General features: G+C 34.3%; 1 protein-coding gene across 4 annotated transcripts in view; it reads right to left on the bottom strand.

Annotated features, from left to right (window-relative positions):
- The window catches only part of CNOT2 (CCR4-NOT transcription complex subunit 2), a 110045-nt gene that overhangs the window by 45868 nt on the left and 44726 nt on the right, over positions 1-19451 (bottom strand). For 2 of the 4 annotated variants that reach the window (XM_008066612.1, XM_008066613.2), the window contains one exon: positions 2468-2590. In XM_008066612.1, the coding sequence (XP_008064803.1) occupies positions 2468-2590 (123 nt within the window). Of the gene's footprint in view, positions 1-2467; positions 2591-14473; positions 14702-19451 lie in introns of all 4 variants that reach the window. The other 2 variants (XM_021716859.1, XM_008066614.2) reach the window with 2 other exon arrangements.

Genomic DNA, 19451 nt, shown 5'->3' on the forward strand with positions numbered 1-19451 from the left:
CAAACTTGGTTTGAGCAATCCTCCTGCCTTGGCCTCCCAAAGTTCTGAGATTATAGGCATGAGCAACCACATCCAGCCCCAAAATACATTTTTAACGTAGGGTATGTGTGAAGAACAAAACAAAGAAGTACTATAAGAAAGTAACTGGCAAAGGTGTTTCTAAGTATGACTGCAAAAACAGAAGATCACATTTAGTAAAAATGATAAACACTTGTATACTACAAATACCATAAACTGAATTACAGGTGAAAAATCTGGGAAATATTTGTAAATGACAAGAGGTTACTATCCTTAATATTTGGAGACCACTTAGTCTAATACAGAAATAGGAAGTGTCATGAAAACAGTCCATAAAGGAAGACATACAAATGGCCAATAATTATATGGAAAAAACACATCACAATGTATATGCGCTATATGTAAAATTAGCGTGTTTTAATATATGTGAAGTAATTAAAACAATTTGCTTCTTTTGTCTATTAGCAAAGACTTAAAGATAATAGCTAGCTGTTGTGGCCATGACAGTAATGATTACAATGAAAACCACTACAAACTTTCCGGTGGAAAAAATGTCAATATGTCCCAGAAGATTTAAATAATCATGTATTTTTAAATAAAAATACTTAAAGTATAAGATCAAAATTTTGGCCGTAAATTATTACTGACTGATAAGATTATAGACAAATTTTTGTTTTCTTCTTCTCCCATTTATATTTTCTAAAATTTGTGAAATTCCCGTTTTTTTTTTAAACAACAGCAATAGCAGTAATTTATGAGATAGTTACTATATTATTACCCTCAATTTACAGACAAGGAAACCAAGGCTTGGAGAAGGTCTTGCTAACAGGCAAAGTCAGGACCCAAACCCATATCTGTATTCTTAATTCCTATGGCATACTACCTTCTTAATTAATGCTTTCTTTAAAAAAGTTTTAAGGAGCAAACCACACTTGTGTTACTTGACAATCAACTAGACTGCAATGGTAGCAACATATGTATATGTGTGAGTACATATACTAATTCTGATTTTAAAAATTTGGATATATAGTATTTCTGCTTTCTGGAAGGCAGACATCTGTTTGTCATTCATTCTCTACATATACTTTATTTCAGATTTCAGTTTGAACTTCATATTTTCCTATTTAGAATAAATACAATTCATCAATCTAATATTTCACTAACATTTCTGCATAAAATTTAGCTTTCATTATATAATCACAGTAACACACACAAGTTGTAGTTTTATAGTGATACTACTAAAAATACACCTAAATTCTTTTATCTACATAGTCAACATTTAAACACAGAGACCTATGAAAATAATAACTCAATTATAAGTTGTAAGAAACAGCTAAAAGGGTATTAAGATAACAGAAACTTAGATGACATTTCATAAGCTATTAAACTACACACTGATTATAAACAAAGCCATCACACATATAATGTGAAAAGATCCCTAATAATGCCATCGATAGTTTTTTTTCCCCAAAATGACACAAAAATTTTCAAATAAAAATAAAAGAGGAATAAAGGAGCAAAACAGAAAAGCAAAACTACAGTTGTAACTTAAACCTAGGTTTAACCAATTTGTGAAATCCGAACAAGACACAAAGAGATTTACTAATGATCAACTTTAAAGAAAAATAAGAAAATTTGTTACATATCTTAGAAATTTATAAATGCTTTAAACGTCAGTAAGAATCTCATTAGGTTAGTAGCTAGAGTACACTGTTATACAGATAAGGAAATTAGGCAGATCAAGTGTATAAAAAGGTTTGAAAGAAGAAAAAAAGTTGGAAAGGTACAAAGTAGGGGAACGCAACTGGCTTGACTGCAGTATACCGTGTAATAATTTAAAATACTTCACAGAATTTGAACAATTACATTTATTTTAAAATATTTTGTAAATTTGCTAATTATAACTTGGCTGTATCCTTTTATCTTAAATGAGATTATAGAACTACTAGCCCTCCAAAGCACTTAATTCATAACTCTCTATCTACCATATTTTGAATATACTTCTTACAACAATTTTTCTACTTTAGTACACCTATAGCTAACCAGAGGAACCTGAGGTCTAGAATTACAGCTAAAAGACTACCATTATATCTTCAAATCTGTGCAAAACTGCTTTCTATTCTATATCTGCATTGTTTTAATATAAAAATAACAAGTTATTTCTCATATTAAACAAACAAAAAACACCAATAATCTAGAAGTTATGCCACATTTACTCATATCTTTGAGTACTTCTACCACAGAACTATCATATTCCAATTTGAGAATCATAGGACATTTGTTTCCTGTTAGAATATAAATTCATTGTCTTTGTATTCCCAGGGCCTAGCACTGTGGCGAAAACATAGTCACACCATCACAGACAATACTCTAGTTCATACGCTTCCTTTCAGGAACCCAGAAACAGACAAACACTGCTAAGTAAACACAATATAACTGATCAACTTACATCTTTTTCTGACCGATGTGGAAACATAGAAGACTGGCTGTAGTACATGTTTTCGTCATGGTAGTCGGTGTCGACCCCCTCTACAAACTTCTTTCTTGAAGCACCAAACATGCTGTTTGTCACCTAAAGAAAAATATACTTTTATCAATATATTGACAAATGTTCAGCTTTACCTTTCTCCTATGTGAAAAACAGAAAATGAAGGGAGAATTGCTAAGACACAGAAACTGGTCAACTAAGGGCTAACGGGGCATGTAATAAAATCATAAATCTGAGTAGAACAATACAGTATTAGATGCTTATTTCCAGGCCCTAAAAATAAGGGAATCGTAAAGCCTTTCTTACTCAACAGCTCCACTTCCTTTTACAAACTGAGTAGTACTTACTCTTGAAAAAAGGCAACCCTGAATATACTATTTCAATGCACAAATCTTTCTAAAATTAAGTTTATTATTCAAAATCTTCACATGCATCTTCAACATTAGTGTCTCTGTCATCACTATTATCTACATTTTAAGTTATCTGTTTTCCCAAGCGTATCTTCTTTACTTACAATCTAAGTTTACTGAGATATACCATTATTTAATACTGTATAGTGGCACATTAAACTTTATCTCAACCAGTAAGTATCTACTCATAGAGCAGCAGGACAATTTTTCATTCATCATACTGGTGTAAATGTATGATCAGTGATATAACCTGCTTTGTTTTTTTTTGTTTTTGCTTTTTCAGTCTTTACAACATCCAACACTAGCAATTATGAGTGCACACCAAGGTAAACAGTTGTCCCTCATTATCTGGGGGAAGGAGTGGTTCCAGGACCCTCTGTGAATACAAAAATCCACAGCTGCACAAGTCCCTGAAATCAAATGGTATATTTGCACATCCTTTCATATAATTTAGATCAGCTCTAGACTACTTATAATACTCAATATAATGTAAATGCTATGTAAATAGAATAATGAAAGAGAAAATTGTCTGTACATGTTCAGTACAGATGCAATCATCCAGCATTTTTCCCCAAATATTTTCAATCAGTAGCTGGTTGAATCCACAGATGCAGAACTCAACGGTATGAAAGGCTGACTGTAATAATTACTAAAACCTGTGCTAATTTTTCTTTTTCTTTTTTTTTTTAAACATGACATCTATAAAATTTCCAGAACTATTTACTGACAAATTATTTAAGGTCAATGTTTCTTTCTTCTAACAGTATTTGAAGTTCTAAGTAAATCAAATGCCAGTGATAAGACAGACTGTAAAGACCTGAATATAGGTAGACACATCTTTTTACAAGTACAATTTCAAAAGATGCTGTAGTCACTATTGTTTACCAGTAAACATGGTGAAATGACATGCTATAGACTTTAAAGGTCAAATTTTATGTCTAACTCTGTTGAAAGCACCCATGTTGTTTAGTTGCTTTACATTTTAAGAACCCTGTTAAATTTGTAGAAAACTCAAGTATTTGACTATCTTTCCTAATGAGGTCTGAGAAAAAGCTATCAAGTTAGGTATGAACAGCCTAAGGACAGACTAACCATTATTTTGCATGCTTTTGGGCTACTAGTCTCCGTAGGTGTGAAATATAGATAGTTTCAAAGGGTCTATTAAGCTATTAGAACATAGATCCTTAATCTCTTTTGAACAGTGGACTCCTGGTGAATTTCATGAAAGCTATTTTATAACCCTGAATATTATTTCAGACTAAGTTCTACATGCCTATCCAATCCCCTAAGTAGTCCCTAGTAGAAAGAAAAAGTGCTTTTTAACGGGTTTAATTACAAAAAAGAAAGAGTGGCAAAAACAAATCACTTTGTAGTTTACAAACTGGGATTCAACACATAGAAGATTTAGAGTTTGCTTTACAAAAGTCAAAGATACATTTAATTATCTTTGTTGAAACTTTATTACAGAACTCTAACAAAGACTAAACATGAAAAACTGGCATGAAATACATACAACTCAATAAATCTCCAGGTGAATACCTCAGCATCTCTCATCAAATTTTATACACACAAATTAAGACAAATGGATACAACATAAATTCTTCTTTTGACAATGTTTGTGTAACATTTATCATCGAGACCAATTATAAGCTCCTAGAATTCCAAAATTAAATATAGAATAAAAACTCACATGCTTGAGACCTTGCAAAGAGGTTTGTTTCGGAAACAAAATTAAACATCTATAAAATGCCTCAGACAAAGGAAAATACAGAAATGTTCCTCTTCTATCAATACCAGATTTTTCTCAAGACTCACTCTGTGTGTGTGTGTGTGTGTGTGTGTGTGTGTGTGTGTGTGTGTAAAAGTGAAAGAAAATAAATATGCCAAACTTTATTTCTGCTTTTGTGCTTCAACACAGAAATTAGACAGCAGTGAGAATTCTAATTATTCTTATATGACTTGAGCAGAAAAGAGAGGTGGTTATTCTACTCATCTCCCCAAATGCAAGCCCCAAATTCAGGGATGGGTCCTGGGATGAGACAAAGAATTCTTATCCAGGGCCAAATCAGAAGGTAAAAGGCCAACACAAGTTTTTTGTAAAGCTAGATTTAGTCATTTTAAGGGAGCTGTCCTTTATTCCTCCCAGAATGATGGATCAGGATAAGAAGATATTTTAAAATAACCAGGGAGGTGAAACAGGGAAGAAAACAAGCAGAGAAGTAAAGGAACTAATCAGGCAAAAATCTGTAGAAGAGCATTCAGTTCAGAGCGTCAGCAAGACCTTCAGTGGTGTGACTGAAGCAGCATGAACTTAGTGATGAAGGGTTGAAACTGAAGTCAGAGACTGAGGGAGGCTCAATTATGCAGTACCTTGCAGGCCTGAGAAACTTTGGATCTTATCCTGTGTCAGACTGGAAGTCAAAAGAGGGTTTAGGGGAAGTTTAAGATGATATAATTTGGCATATGTTTTAAAAAAATAATTCTAGCTACTCTGAGGAATGGACAGAGAAGGGGATAAAAAATGAAAACAATAAAATGGGTTAGGAGGCAGGGACTGATGATGGTGGCTTGCACTATTGTGTAGTAGTACAGGTGATACTAAGTGGGTGGATATAGGATATACTTTGAGGAAGAGCTGGTATGAATGGATGAAGAATATGCAAAGGTAAGATATTTACATTTTCTTCCTGTAAGAGAAGTTAGGGAACATAAAAATCAATTTCTATCAATTTCAAAGAGGATATGCGAATACTGTATTGAAATATACTGAAATTACTTGTTATAGCATGTTAACATCAATTTGATATATAAAAATTTCAAAAACTATAGCCATATGCCATATAATGATGTTTCAGTCAATGATGGTCCCATAAGATCATAATGGCGCTGAAAAATTCGTATCACCTGTTGATGTCTTGATAGGCCTAGGCTAATTTATGTCTAAGTCTATGCCTTAGTTTTTAACAAAAGTGTTTTAAAAGTAGAAAATTAAAATAAAAAATTTAAAAACAGATAAAAGCTTATAAGATTATAAAGAAAAGATATTTTTATAGCTGTAAAATGTGTTTGTGTTTTAAGCTAAGTATTTTATAATAGTCAAAAAGTTAAAAAAAAATTTTAAAGTGTATACAGTAAAAAAGTTACAGTAAGCTAAGGTTAGTTTATTATTGAAGAAAAAATTTCAAATACAAGCAGTATAGCCTAAGTGCTTATAATATCTACAGTTATTTACAGTAATGCCGCAGGCCTTCACATTCTCTCACCACTCACTCACTGACTGACCCAGAGCAACTTCCAGTCACGCAAGCTCCATTCATGGTGAGCGCCCTATACAGATGTACCTTTTCTAAAAATCTTTTATAGCTTATTTTTATTGTACCCTTTCTATCTATAGAAACACAAATACCATCGTGTTACAACTGCCTAGAGTATTTAGTCCAGGAACATGCTGTGCAGGTTTTAGGATACACCACAGAGCCTAGGTATATACTAGACTATACCATCTAGGTTCATCAGCACACTCTATGATGGTCATGCAATGAAGAAATCATCTAAAGACACATTTCTCAGAACATATCCATATTGTTAAGCAACGCATGACTGTAGTTTAAAATTAAATCACACTTCACCTTACTTTAGATATAAAATGTTAGCACCTTTGGTGTGTACAATTTGTCAGCTTTATTCAAGCAAACAAATCAAGGGCTTACATCTACTTTGTTAAATGACTACCTTTTCTCTAAGTCTCACACCAGATTATAAGAACAAGAAGTAGCCTAAATTGAGATTTTACCAAGAAAGAATATGATGTATATATGTAGCAAAAGCAATATCTCTTAAAAATTTTTGAACACAGATCTGAAACATCTAATCAAGACATATATCTTTGCTTTGACTCCAGAAGAACTAAATAGCATATTCTAAAAAGTACACACACAAGTTAGCAAAATCCTCTTTTCTAGCCTGACACTCCAAAAAGAACTGGCCTCAGAAAATAGGAGCGAAGAATTAAATGGGGAGATGGAAAACAGAGGCACTAAATTGGCGGGATTTCTCCAGTATATTTCTCCTTCATTATTTAATTTACAATTGCTATGAATTCCTATGATGCAACAGTTCCAACATTTAAATTCATTATTTCAAAGCCAAGTGCAGTCATTGAGAATAATTACAGAACGAGAATCCGCAAAAGCCACAGACTTCAGATAATCTAACCAAGGACTTCAGAGAAGACCGGTAACCTGGCCCTGAGGTAAGTGGGATGAGTGGCAATTAGGAAACAGAAGAGGAGGCAAGGCCTGGAGCTTTTAAAATGGTCCGGGAAACCAAACTGAGATACTACAAAAGCATCTTGAAAAGGGAGGGAGGGAGGGAGGAAGACATTCATTTACACAGAAGCCGTTTACTGGGCCAGGAATGAAATCCTGACAGCAGGTAACGGGAACACATCCCATGGTAGAGTGACACTTTCCTGATAGCACCCAAATGTAAATGGATTTCAAAATTTAACTCCAGTCTTAAGTCAAGGCTCCAGCAACACATTTAAAAATGATGCCAGATATTTCTACCTGAGGAATACCACCTAATAAACGAAGTCAATAATATTTAAAACTGAATTGTCACGTTACTTTCTCCTACTTGGTTGTGCACATTTATCAGATTCCATGCTGTCTTCACAGTGGCGTTCACAACTGTCTGTTTTTGCCATTCTTCCTATACTCACCTCAGTTTAAGCTCTGGACTAGTTTTTGCAACCACCTGACTGGTTTCCTTTCACATTTGAATGAATACAATGAACATGCTGAGGGTTTACTACATGAATTATAACCAAAAATTGTGCTAATGACAACAAAAGCCAAATAAGTAACAGCTCCACTCCTGAACAAGCTCACAACCCAGCTAGGAGACAAACCTATAAGTAAACAATTGTGTGCTTTGCGAACACAAGGGAACATCTAACTTTGTGTGAGGGAAACAGACTGAAAGGTCATTATAAAAGAATTAATGTGTGGACAAAATCTTGTTTTAAAAAATGTGTAAGTATGTAGAGAAGAAGGAGAAAGAAAACTCTGGCATAAGAGAAAGCATATCCAAGTGCTCAGAAAAGTGAGAGAAAGCCTAGGAAACAACAAAACTTTCAATACAGCCAACATAGAAGGTATGTCTGTACAAAAAGTCCTAGGTGAAGAAAAGTAAGCAGGACCTCCAAGGCCAGGTTAAGAGAGCAAGAAAATCAGGTACAAAAAATCTAGATGATGAACTAAGATGGTCTTCCTTCTAACACTTTATTATGGTGCCATATTATTAACCACACTGTATTGATTTTGTCACTTTTCAGTTCTCATACTGCTTGTTAAGGTCTCTTACATAGAAGACACAGTCAAGATTCCTGAGATCATTACCTCAACATAACTTTGCAGCAAAAATTCTCTTAGGACTCAACATAAACTGTATGCTGCTGCAGCTTAATTTTGGTTACTCAGTTGTTCCTGTTCATGATGATCTCTGAAAAATGCTACTTTAGCTCTGAAAAATGCCTTCTTAACCCCTCTGATCAACAATTAAAACCCAAGTTGATCAAATCCACCCTAAATATTTATGGAAATTACTCATATCATCAATATCTTTTCATCTCCACCAGTCATTTCTTAGTGCAAGCCATTCCAACAGCCTTCAAACAGATCTTTATTTGCCTATTCTTATTCCCCTCAATTCTATTCTCCCACATCAAAGTGATTTTTTAAAGTTAATAGTTCTTATCTCCACAGTCTTGCTAATTGAAAATCCTCAACAACATTCTTACATCAATAATAAAGCTTACAAGACCCTATGTAATATCTCTGATGTCTCTCTTCACAGGTCCCCTGACAACACTAAACTCTTGCCCAAATCTTCAGCTACTGAAACACAAATAATTTTCCATCTCAGGGCCTTTGTAAATGCTGATATAGCTACTTAAAATGTTCTCTCTCCCATTCTTTTTGAAATTTTCACACTAAGTTAGGACTCCTGTTTTACAAAGTCACTGAAAATACTTTATCATAGCTATAATTATATATTTATCATAGTATAATTATACAATAATAACAAATTACTTTTATTGACCACTTAAGTGCCAGGCAATATTCTAAATGTTTTAACATTTATTTATTTATGTAATCATCATGATAACACTATATATATACGAGATAAATGCAGAGATGGGTCCTGAACCCAGACAATCTGGTAGAGTTCCCCTTTTTAATAACCATGATAATACACTGACTGTTAGTTATAGTAATAGTTTGTGTGTGCTTTTCTCCTGACTTATAAAGGGAAAAGAGGTAAGGGGCAAAAAGGGGAAAGGGCAAAAAGATGCTTATTTTGTGTAAACAATGTTTGGTATGTAGGGTATGTCACAATTAACATATTTGTGTATGTTAAAAGAAATCACATTAGCAGAAGAACAAGAATGCATTGACTATAGGTACATGAGACAAAACCAGTCTCTACAAGACTGATCATATCAAATTTACAGAAAGCTACATTAATTTAAGAGTAAAGTTATGCTTAAAAGAAATACTGAACCAGGTGTGTGGCTTCCAAGGCAGGAAGATCACTTGATATGAGGAATTTAAGACCAATCTGGGCAACATAGCGAGGCCCCGGCTCTATAGCAAATATAAATATTACCCAGGCATGGTGGTGCACACCTGTGGTTGCAGTTACTTAGGAGGCTGAGGTGGGAAGATCACTTGAGCCCAGGAGTTGGACGCTGCAGTGAGCTATAATTGCACTACTGCACACCAGCCTGGGTAACAAAGCAAGACCCTGTCTCCAAAAAAGAAAAAGGAAATACTATTACACCAATTAAAAAGTAATTTTTATCCAAGGAGGGTTTCAGATAAGTAGAAGTAAATATTGAAAATTACATATACTTTGTTTCCATATTACAAAAGAACTAACTTTTTTTAGTAACTTCTAAGTATAGTGAACATAATTTGATCCTTCAAGAAAGTAGGATGATGCTGGGTACAGTGGCTCATGCCCAGCACTTTGGGAGGCAGAGGCAAGAGGATGTCCTGAGCCCAGGGGTTCGAGACCAGCCTGGGAAACATGGTGAGACTTTGTCTCTACAATAAATCAAAAAATTAGCTGGGCGTGGTGACGCACGCCTTGTAGTTCTAGCTACTTGGAAGGCTGAGGGGGAAGGATCACCTGAACCCAGCAGGTCAAGGCTGCAGTAGCCGTGAACATGTCACTACACTCCAGCCTGGGCAACAGACTGAGACTTCGACTCAAAAAACCAAAACAAAACTGGAAGATTAGAATCAAACTCTAGATGTTATTATAAAGCTCTAATGTAAACAATGTAGCACTAAGTATGTAAATACACCTAGAAACTGTGTTAAAACAAAAACAAATCCTTAAGAGCAACTTTTTTGTATGGATTATCTATCTAATATAGCAAGGAATTTTACTGGTAATATGCTGATACACAGGTATCATCATAATATCAATTATTTCACAACATTAAAAACATCTGTATTAAGCCTTTTCACTGCTTCACAGGTACCAAATTTTCACTCTCAGCTAGAATTTGCATTCACCTTGCATTATAAAGAGTAAAAAGTACCAAATGCAGTTTATAGGTATTCCTTTCTTACTCTTGCTTAATGGAGATTTGAGTAATTGATTTCTTAATGGAGACTGAGTAACAGAATTTAGCTTTTTACCTTCCATCCCAATTGCATATTCAATATCAGCAAACACTTCATATACATATACACACAAGTTCTTTCTTGTCTATAAAGTAGGCAGAAACTAATTAATACAAATCACAGCCAATTGCCATTAACACTTATCTTCCTTTTGTCAAGATGCAGCCAATCAATCACAAGAAATCATAATAATCTGACGATAATCTAGTATTTTTATAATTGTCCTTTAGGAGAAAACACAATAAGTTAAAGTTCACTGAGAGACTGCTCAAATCCTATGGAACAGATTATTCCTATATCAAATATATTGCTACAACCTAGAAATATTTGTAACTAGCCAGGCTCAGTGGCTCAGCCTTTAATCCCGCGACTCTGGGAGGCTGAGGTGAGTGGATTGCCTGAGTCCGCGGGTTCGAAACCCACCTGGGCAACTTGGTGAGACCTCATCTCAACAATAAATCAAAAATTAGCCAGGCATGGTAGCACACGCCTGTAGTTCCAGCTACTTGGCAGGCTGAGGCGGAAGGATCGCCAGAGCCCAGCAGGTCGAGGCTGTGGTGGCCGAGAGTGGCCACTGCACTCCAGTCTGGGCGACAGAGTGAGACTCCAACTCAAAAAAAAGAAAGAAATATTTGTAACCCAATATACTTTTCTTTTAGAAGTATTTTTTGTAACAAGATTTCTGAACTGCCTATCCTGCCTTACCATATTATAAATCATTCTAATTCCTGAAAAACACTAAAAAAGGAAAAGATCTTACCTAAAGAAAAGACACTTACACTGGACAAAAAATTCTGGCTTCTCAAAGAATAAAGACCTAATATCTTTGCAAAAAAGAACAAATTACCTATCTTTCTTTATGTAAGAAACAAATTACTCAAAGTCCTGTTAGTTAGAACACTGTGGCTTTATATTTCTAATACGGTAAACATATATATAATGAACAGTTCATGAATGGAATTAGGATGCATCTTAGAAAAGTGAAGATTTAGATAAATTTTGAAGTCTAGAATTTGTAATTCATTAAATTAAAATTACTGCATGGAAATAAATAAAAGCAACTGATTTTATAGTTTTAGCAAATACAGAATGCCTGATAAATACAAGGGGGACCCCCCAAAACAGAATTTATTTATAAAAAAATTGTGTATTTATTCTGACATGTTTAAACTTCAGACACCTTCAAAGTATTCTCTATTTGATGCAAAAGAGAAACTTTTTCCACTGCTCAGAAGGGTTTTTGAAATAATCTGTTTTGATGCCTTTTAGTGCTTCTGCCATTTTTTTGTTTCACCTCTTCCACATCAGAAAATTTGAGGACTTTTTTCTCACTTGGGGTGAGATCAAGTAAATAGGGAGGATAGGGCACAGGGGTCATGCTGTTTTTGATCAAAAACTGCTGAACATACAGCTCAGCATGGTCAGGTACACTCGAAAATCACCTATCATGAAATGGACAAATGAGTTGAGAAGAATCTCCAAAAAGTTAATTCACTGAAGTTGAATGCAACCTCTCACAACGCCAGTTGGTACATCAAGGCCGATGAGTTGCTAGAACACCCACCTAGTGGGGGAAGTCTGTACTACAGGGGGCCTGCTCTCCAAAAGATAATCCCAGGTTTTGGGGGATTTCCCTCATAAGTAATAAAAGCCTTAATGAATATCAAAGGCAGTTAAATGCACATGCACATACACACACACACACACACACACACACACACACACACACACACAAAGCTATGACAGGTTGGAAATGTACTTTAGCAGAAAACTAGGGACCTATATAAACATTTCCACATTCATTATTTTGGAGAGTAGGTAAATACCCCGGTACAGCATCCATCTTTCCAAGGGTTATCAAAATATTTAGTATATTGCTGTATGTTTTTGGAGGGTTCACCCAAAAAACAGAGTGGTCCATATGTGAGAGAAAGGTGGTGTGGTGTGGTGTGGTGTGGTGTGGTGTGGTGTGGTGTGGCGTGGCGTGGCGTGGCGTGACGTGGCGTGGTGTGGTGTGGTGTGCGTTTTATAAAAGGAAGGAGGAAGCACTTCACTCGTTCCTAATCAAAAGCTCTTTACTAAAATCTGGTGTTTGAAGCTGTTTTACTTAGATGACATTCCCCCAAACCACATATACATCATCCCTTAGTATGTACTCCCCAAATCTACAAATTCTCTACAGCTTTGGCAAAATGTCTATAAGTGCCTTTGTTAGTCTGACTTTGCTCTACAGAGAACATGTTGTGCATGCTTCAACCTGAAAAATCAGACGTGGCTTTCTAAAATCTTAAAATCTTCTGTACCAATATGCCTTCTACAGAACCACCAACACATAAACTTCAAAAGGTAAGTGCATCATCCTAAAACCAAAACTCTGATCATTTGAAAAGTGCTGATCCACAGGGAAAAAATACACAATTGTATACCAACTAAGAACCAACTATAATTAGCACTTTTGAAGAGCAAACAAGAAGTTAGAGTTGAGAACTCAAACAACAGAGCTTAAAATTAAAATAATACTTTATCTGTAAATATAGGATATAAAATTGTAAAACAAATAATGATCTACATATTGTAATATAAAATATTAGAACACATAACAGAGAATCTTTAAGCTTAGGATACAAAGCAAATCATCTAAGCATAAAGAAAATAATGAGGATGAACATTTTAAACCTTAAAAGGGGTGAATGAAGACAGGTAAAATATAATGAGAAAAAACTGGCTCTATGGTCTACTCTGATGGGAGACATGTATTTTTACAGGGCTCTCAGTAAATTTTAAAAACTCCAAAATTTGAGAAAAAAGGGAGATAAACTGATGAGTCTAATTTGAAAACCTTCCTGGAGACCTGAAATGCCAAAAACACTAATGTCCCAATTTCTGTAAGTCTCACTATACTTTCTCTAAAGAAATGTTAGCAGTCATAGGTCACATTAAGAGTTTGTTTTCCTTGGGTTTAATTCTTAATGTCTTGGCATATGCAAAACAATCTATAAATCATATGAATATAAATTAGATAGGATAGATTAAGAGAACTAAAGAAACAAGTTTTGAAAGCTTTCTGAGAAGCAAGAACCTCAAAAGGTAGTAGTAAGTAAGGTAATGAATACTGAAGGATATGGCCATAAGAAAAAAAAACTGCAATGTTTAGATTATGATTTTCAGTGCAAGGCAGACAAGGCAGACACACACAGAGGATTTGGTGAATGTATTCATCCATTCAATATATATTTACTTAACTATGTATTAGATATTGTACCTTTACTGGTTCTATATTTTTTGTTAACCTCAAACCTAGAGATTGGTAGAAGTGTTCCAGTCCTGCTGTCAGAATTTCAGAGAAAAAGATGTTTGAAATTTCTATTTCTGTAGAGATTAAAACATAGTTACCTGCCTAAAACCTTGGGAAATAGAACAGCATTTCTAAAACTAGTGGAAAGAAATGAAAACTTGCCTCGTCCTGAAACCAAGTGATATGAGGCAAAATTATAGTCTATGGGTTTATGCCTTCCCCAATTTTTTTTCTTAGCTTCTTTTCTGAACATGGGTTTTCTGGTCCTACTATACACTGTGGAGAATATGAAGCTTAAAAAAAAAATTTAACAGCCTTCCTTTGCATTATAATGTTAATGGCTTCTTAAGCTTAAGGCATTTTCCTGTTTCACATTCAGCAAGAATTAAAATTATTTCTTAGAACATTAGACCTTTGTATTTAATAATTTATGCATTTCATGAGAAAAATAATTTATAAGAAACATTGTATATCTAAACTAACAAATAACTCCTTAGTAAAATCGCCCAACATCCACCCTCAAAATATTGATGACAGTTCCATTTCCCCCCCACATACTTACCTGTGCAACTTCTTTCAACATTTGCTACTCTGGGGATTGGAAAGCTCAGAGCTGGAGGCTGAAGTGAAGAAGGAAAGGTTGGAGGGTGAGCCATGGCACCAGCCCCACACTAGGAGCTCCCCTGAGATATAATAGCAGGGTTGACACCATAGCTCTGAAGTTCAAACTCCAGCAAACGATAAGAAAGGAGTCCAACCAGAACATGATAAACGGTGGGATTCTTCTGCTCTTTGAAAAATAAGGAAATGATGCTATAAAGATCTGAATGTCTAGTTTCAACATAATGACTCCCTGTTCACTTCTTCTTTATTCCCCAAACCCAGAATTATCTTTCAGACTGATTCAAAGTATTAATTTAAAAAACAAAAGAAAGCAGCACTCTCTATAAACCTGCACTTTCCCAGAAAATGCAAATATAAGGCTTACCTGGCAATCATAAAGATGTCTAAGTATGTTCAAATACTTTGCTTACCCATTCTCCTTGTATACTCTCTTGCTTTCCTGAGTACTCAACATTAAATCTAAGGCTTTTACATATGTTAACAGCATCAACCAGTAAAATGAAAGCTGGACTATATGCATGTACTTAAATTCCCAAAAGCAGACCAGTTAAAAACTAGAAATAACTTTGATACAAACATATTCCATGGGAGAAAATAAATTTCTTAAGTGTTTCACACTGATAAAAACAAATAAGGACTCCCTTCATTAGAATAACTTGGCACTTTAATCAAACTAGATGATAAAAAGAAAAATATAAAGAAAGATTTTTAAATAAATGCATCTGAATACAGTATTTAAATATAAAATGTATTCATTTTTATAAAAATGTGAATCCTTGTTTTATAATATAAAAGGCAAATTACTCACTAATTCAGAGAAAAATGGATTCTGACTACTATAAATACTAAAATTAATAAAAACAGATGCTTATTTAAGTTAATTCAAGAGAACACGTATTCAATAGCACAAACAGACATTACTAATGGTGACAAATTATTTTAAAGCCTTTACACTTAAAAATATATAGGAGTATCAGAATTCTGCATTATGTTACAGGAAGCAATTAAAAATGAAAAGTATTCCTTCAGCAAGGAAACATAGGAGCTTTAAAATACTTCTAAACACCTTGTCATATAAATTAACTCAATAATCACTGAGTGAGCATCTAGACACTAGATATTATACTTTATACTCTTATACACTTCATTCATTTGATGCTCAAAATAAAGAAACATAATAAATAGACACAAAAAACACATGTACAATGGATTCCTGCACCATACTAAGGACTCCAAAGCCTTAATGACCTTATTCTTTGTTACCTGTAATCTCCTTTATTACCATTTTCCCCTTTCTTAAGGTGCTGCTGCCATACTGGCCTTCTCACTGTTCCTCAAACACATCAGGGAAACTCCTGTCTCTTAGGCCTTTGCACCTGTGTCCTGCAGAAATATTCTTTCTCTAGATACCCACAAGGATTCCTACTTCACCATCTTCGGGTATTAAGTCACCTCAGTGAGGACTTCCCTGTCTACTCTATTTAAACAGACTATTCAAATTGTCTATTAAGTTGACAATATCCATTTCCCAACCCTTTACGTTTCATTTTCTTAGTCTTTTCCAATCTGAGCCTCAGTCTTTGTCTTTCACAACACCGATATCATATCAAATACACTGCAGAATGCCCCCAAATCTAGGTTTGTCTGATGTTTTCTCATAACTAGATTGAAGGTATGCATTTTTAAAGCCACATCACCACAGAGAATGCATATATTTCAATAAATGGGTATATATGATGTTAATATGTCTTAATACAGGTGATATTAACCTTGATCATGGATAAGGTCATACACCTGGCCAGTTTTCTCCACTGTAAGTTACTATTTTTCCCTTTTTAAATAATAAATGTTTTTGGAGAAGTACCTTGAGAGCATGCAAATACCTGTTTTGTCTTTAAATTTCTGCCTACTAATTATAGCATTCATTCATGAATACTGCCTGCAGTACCTCTTACTGTGATATTCTAATGGTGATTTTCTATGTTCCTCATTCCTTCTACATCTGTTAACTGAAATACTTGCACAAAGTAAGTCTATCATCTTTTAAATATCTCACTCTTAGATTTGAACACAGTGTCAAAGACTATATGTACATATATGTAATAATATACATAATTGAACTAAAATTATACAGGTCGGGAAGATGAAAAAGTAGCTAAACTTCAGGGTTCTTCACAATCAACACTGTTTTAGCTTTATCACAGTGCCTTAATCCTAGTAGAAAATAGGTTTGAAGTTTCATGTGCCTCAGGCAGTCTCTCTTAGCATTTCTGTTCCTAGAAAGGTCTTTTCTATTTCCTCAGGAAAAAATCTTCCTATTTTCATTAGCACATTTACTGTACTGTCTTTAATTTATTGAGCCAGATTAAACAATAAAGAGATAGTACACTATTCTATACAATACAACACAGATTGTCACAAATAAGGAATATTAATTATTATTATTACCTCATAGCTGAGAAAATGAATGACCACTAATATATTAATGGGCCTGTAAGATTCTAAGGAATCTTGAGGAAGAGAATTCAAAGGAAATTATCCTCTTTTTTTTGTTTGCTTTAAGTTAAACAGAATCAGGGTTACAATGATTCTATATAAGATGTGAAATTTATTTACTAACCTATATGCCGTCTTATATTTCTTTCCAAATGACCTAAGTGCTGAGAGGTCTGATATTTTTATGTATTGCACACTATAAGGCATTTTATACAACAGAAAGCATCCAAGTTTTGTTTGAATATTGACACAAAAGTGTATTCTCTTTATCAGATAAAATTTTCATCCATCTCCTCAATCAAAATATAATTCTTAAATATTAAATCTTATCTGGGTGGCTAAGGCAGGAGGATTACTTGAATCCAGGAGTTTAAGATAAGTCTAGGTAACATAGCGAGATCTCAACTCTATTAAAAATTTTTAAAAATTAGCCAGGCATAGTGGCGCATGGCTATTTGGGAGGCTGAGGTAGAAGGATCGCCTGAGTCAGGAAGCCAAGGCTGAGGTGAGTTGTGACAGTGCCACTTTACTCCAGCCTGAGAGACAGAGTGAGAACCCATCAGTCAGACAGACAGACAGACATCTTAAGACTTCCACTTCCAAGATGGAACAGAAGGGTTGCCTCCCCTACTCTACCTAAAACAACTTAAAAATTGACAAAATATATTAAATAATGGTTTTCAGACACACAATATCATGCAGTACAAGACAATAATCATTGAAAAAGAAAGAATCAATGGGAGCCCAACAATTGCCCTTTCTTATAGGACTGAAGCAGTTTTTAGGCTGCAATTGAGAGGGAGGGAACCCAGGAACGTGAGGCCCAGCAATCTCTATGAATTGAGGAAATGGAGAAGAGAGTCTGGGTAGTTAAAGGCTGCTAGAGTGAGCAGGCTAGAGTACTAGACAGAGCTGCACGGAGAAAGAGCTCTGGAGATCTGGAGAGGGTCCTTCTTGAGTGTTCCTCTAAGTACTTATCGGCACATGCATGTGAGGAAACTACCAGAACCTAAAAATGAGCCACCTGGAAGTAATAAAGTCCCCAGGGCTCACACAGAGCTAGGAATCATTTATGTTCTCATCAGTCAGTGTAGAAAAACATTAAAATACACAAAGTACTGGGTGAAGTACTCAGAAAAGTACTGCCTCAGTTTAAAGGCTATGCTGATTCTGTTTAAAGTAGTAAATATAAAGTAAAATATAACAGATAATGAGGAGGAAAACACCAACAATCAACAGAAACAGACATAGTTTCTATTCGCAGAAATAACATAGAATTAGTAGACAACGACACTAAAAGTTATAGTTATATTCTGTATGTAAAATAAGGTAAAAGAACAACTGGCATGCTGAGAATTAGTAAATTTGAAAACAGAGTAATGAAAACTATCCTAACAAAAATATGGAAAGAAAAAAGGAAAAAAATGAGCAAGTTATCAGTAAGCTACGAACAACTTCAAATCTAATACATGTGTAACTGTATTAGATGTATTAACTGTACCTAAAGGACAGTGAAGACAGAAAAAAAAATTTTAAAAAGTAATAGACACAATATTCTTAAATTTGGTAAAAACTATAAACATACAAATTGAAGAAGCTTAACAAATCCCAAGCATAAGACTTATGAGGAACATTATGTCAACATGCACCATAAACAAAATATGTAAAACAAATGTAAAATTAAAAAATCTTAGTATTAGCCAGAAAAAAGATGCATTATGTACAGAAGACTAAAGATAAGGACAGTAGATTTTTCATTAGAAATAAGTAAAAAATAAGAAGCAAACTTTTCATTAAAAATAAGTTAAAGTTCTAAAAGAAAAAAAAACTGTCGAAGTTGAAATCCATAACTAGCAAAATACCTCTCTTTTTTTTTTTTTTTTTTTTTTTTGAGAAAGCAGAATTATTGGGAGGACAGAAAACAGAAAACAGTGGGAGGGGACCCAAAAGGGTTGCCCGCAAAAATACATTTTAAAGAGGGTGAAATACAGACTTTTACAGACACAGAAAACCTAAAAGAATTCATCATCATTAGAAATGCATTAGGCAAATGGTTTTGTTAATCTTTTAGGAAGACAAAAAATGATACCATAAAGTAAAGAAATGAAGGAAGAAGGGAAATAAAGAAAGAAAAAAGAAAGGGCAAAGAAGGGAGGGAAAAGGAGAGAAGGAAGGGAAGAGAAAGAATAGGAAGAAAAAGAGCCATCAACCCATTCAATTATGAATGATAAAAAACAAAAATAATGTCACCACCACCCCCGAAATTATAATGAACAATGAGAAAATCTATCAGCAGTCTAAGCAATAAATGTTTCCCTTAGGAAGTGAAATTTCAGCTGAGAGCTACAGAGTGATTAAGAAGTATGTTTTTGGTAGTATCAAAAAACCAAATGCTCCACTCCAAAATAACTAAAACTGCT

This window comes from Carlito syrichta, unplaced genomic scaffold (assembly GCF_000164805.1).
Source record: "Carlito syrichta isolate Samal-C Ts95f unplaced genomic scaffold, Tarsius_syrichta-2.0.1 Scaffold309041, whole genome shotgun sequence".
NCBI classification, from domain to species: Eukaryota; Metazoa; Chordata; class Mammalia; order Primates; family Tarsiidae; genus Carlito; species Carlito syrichta.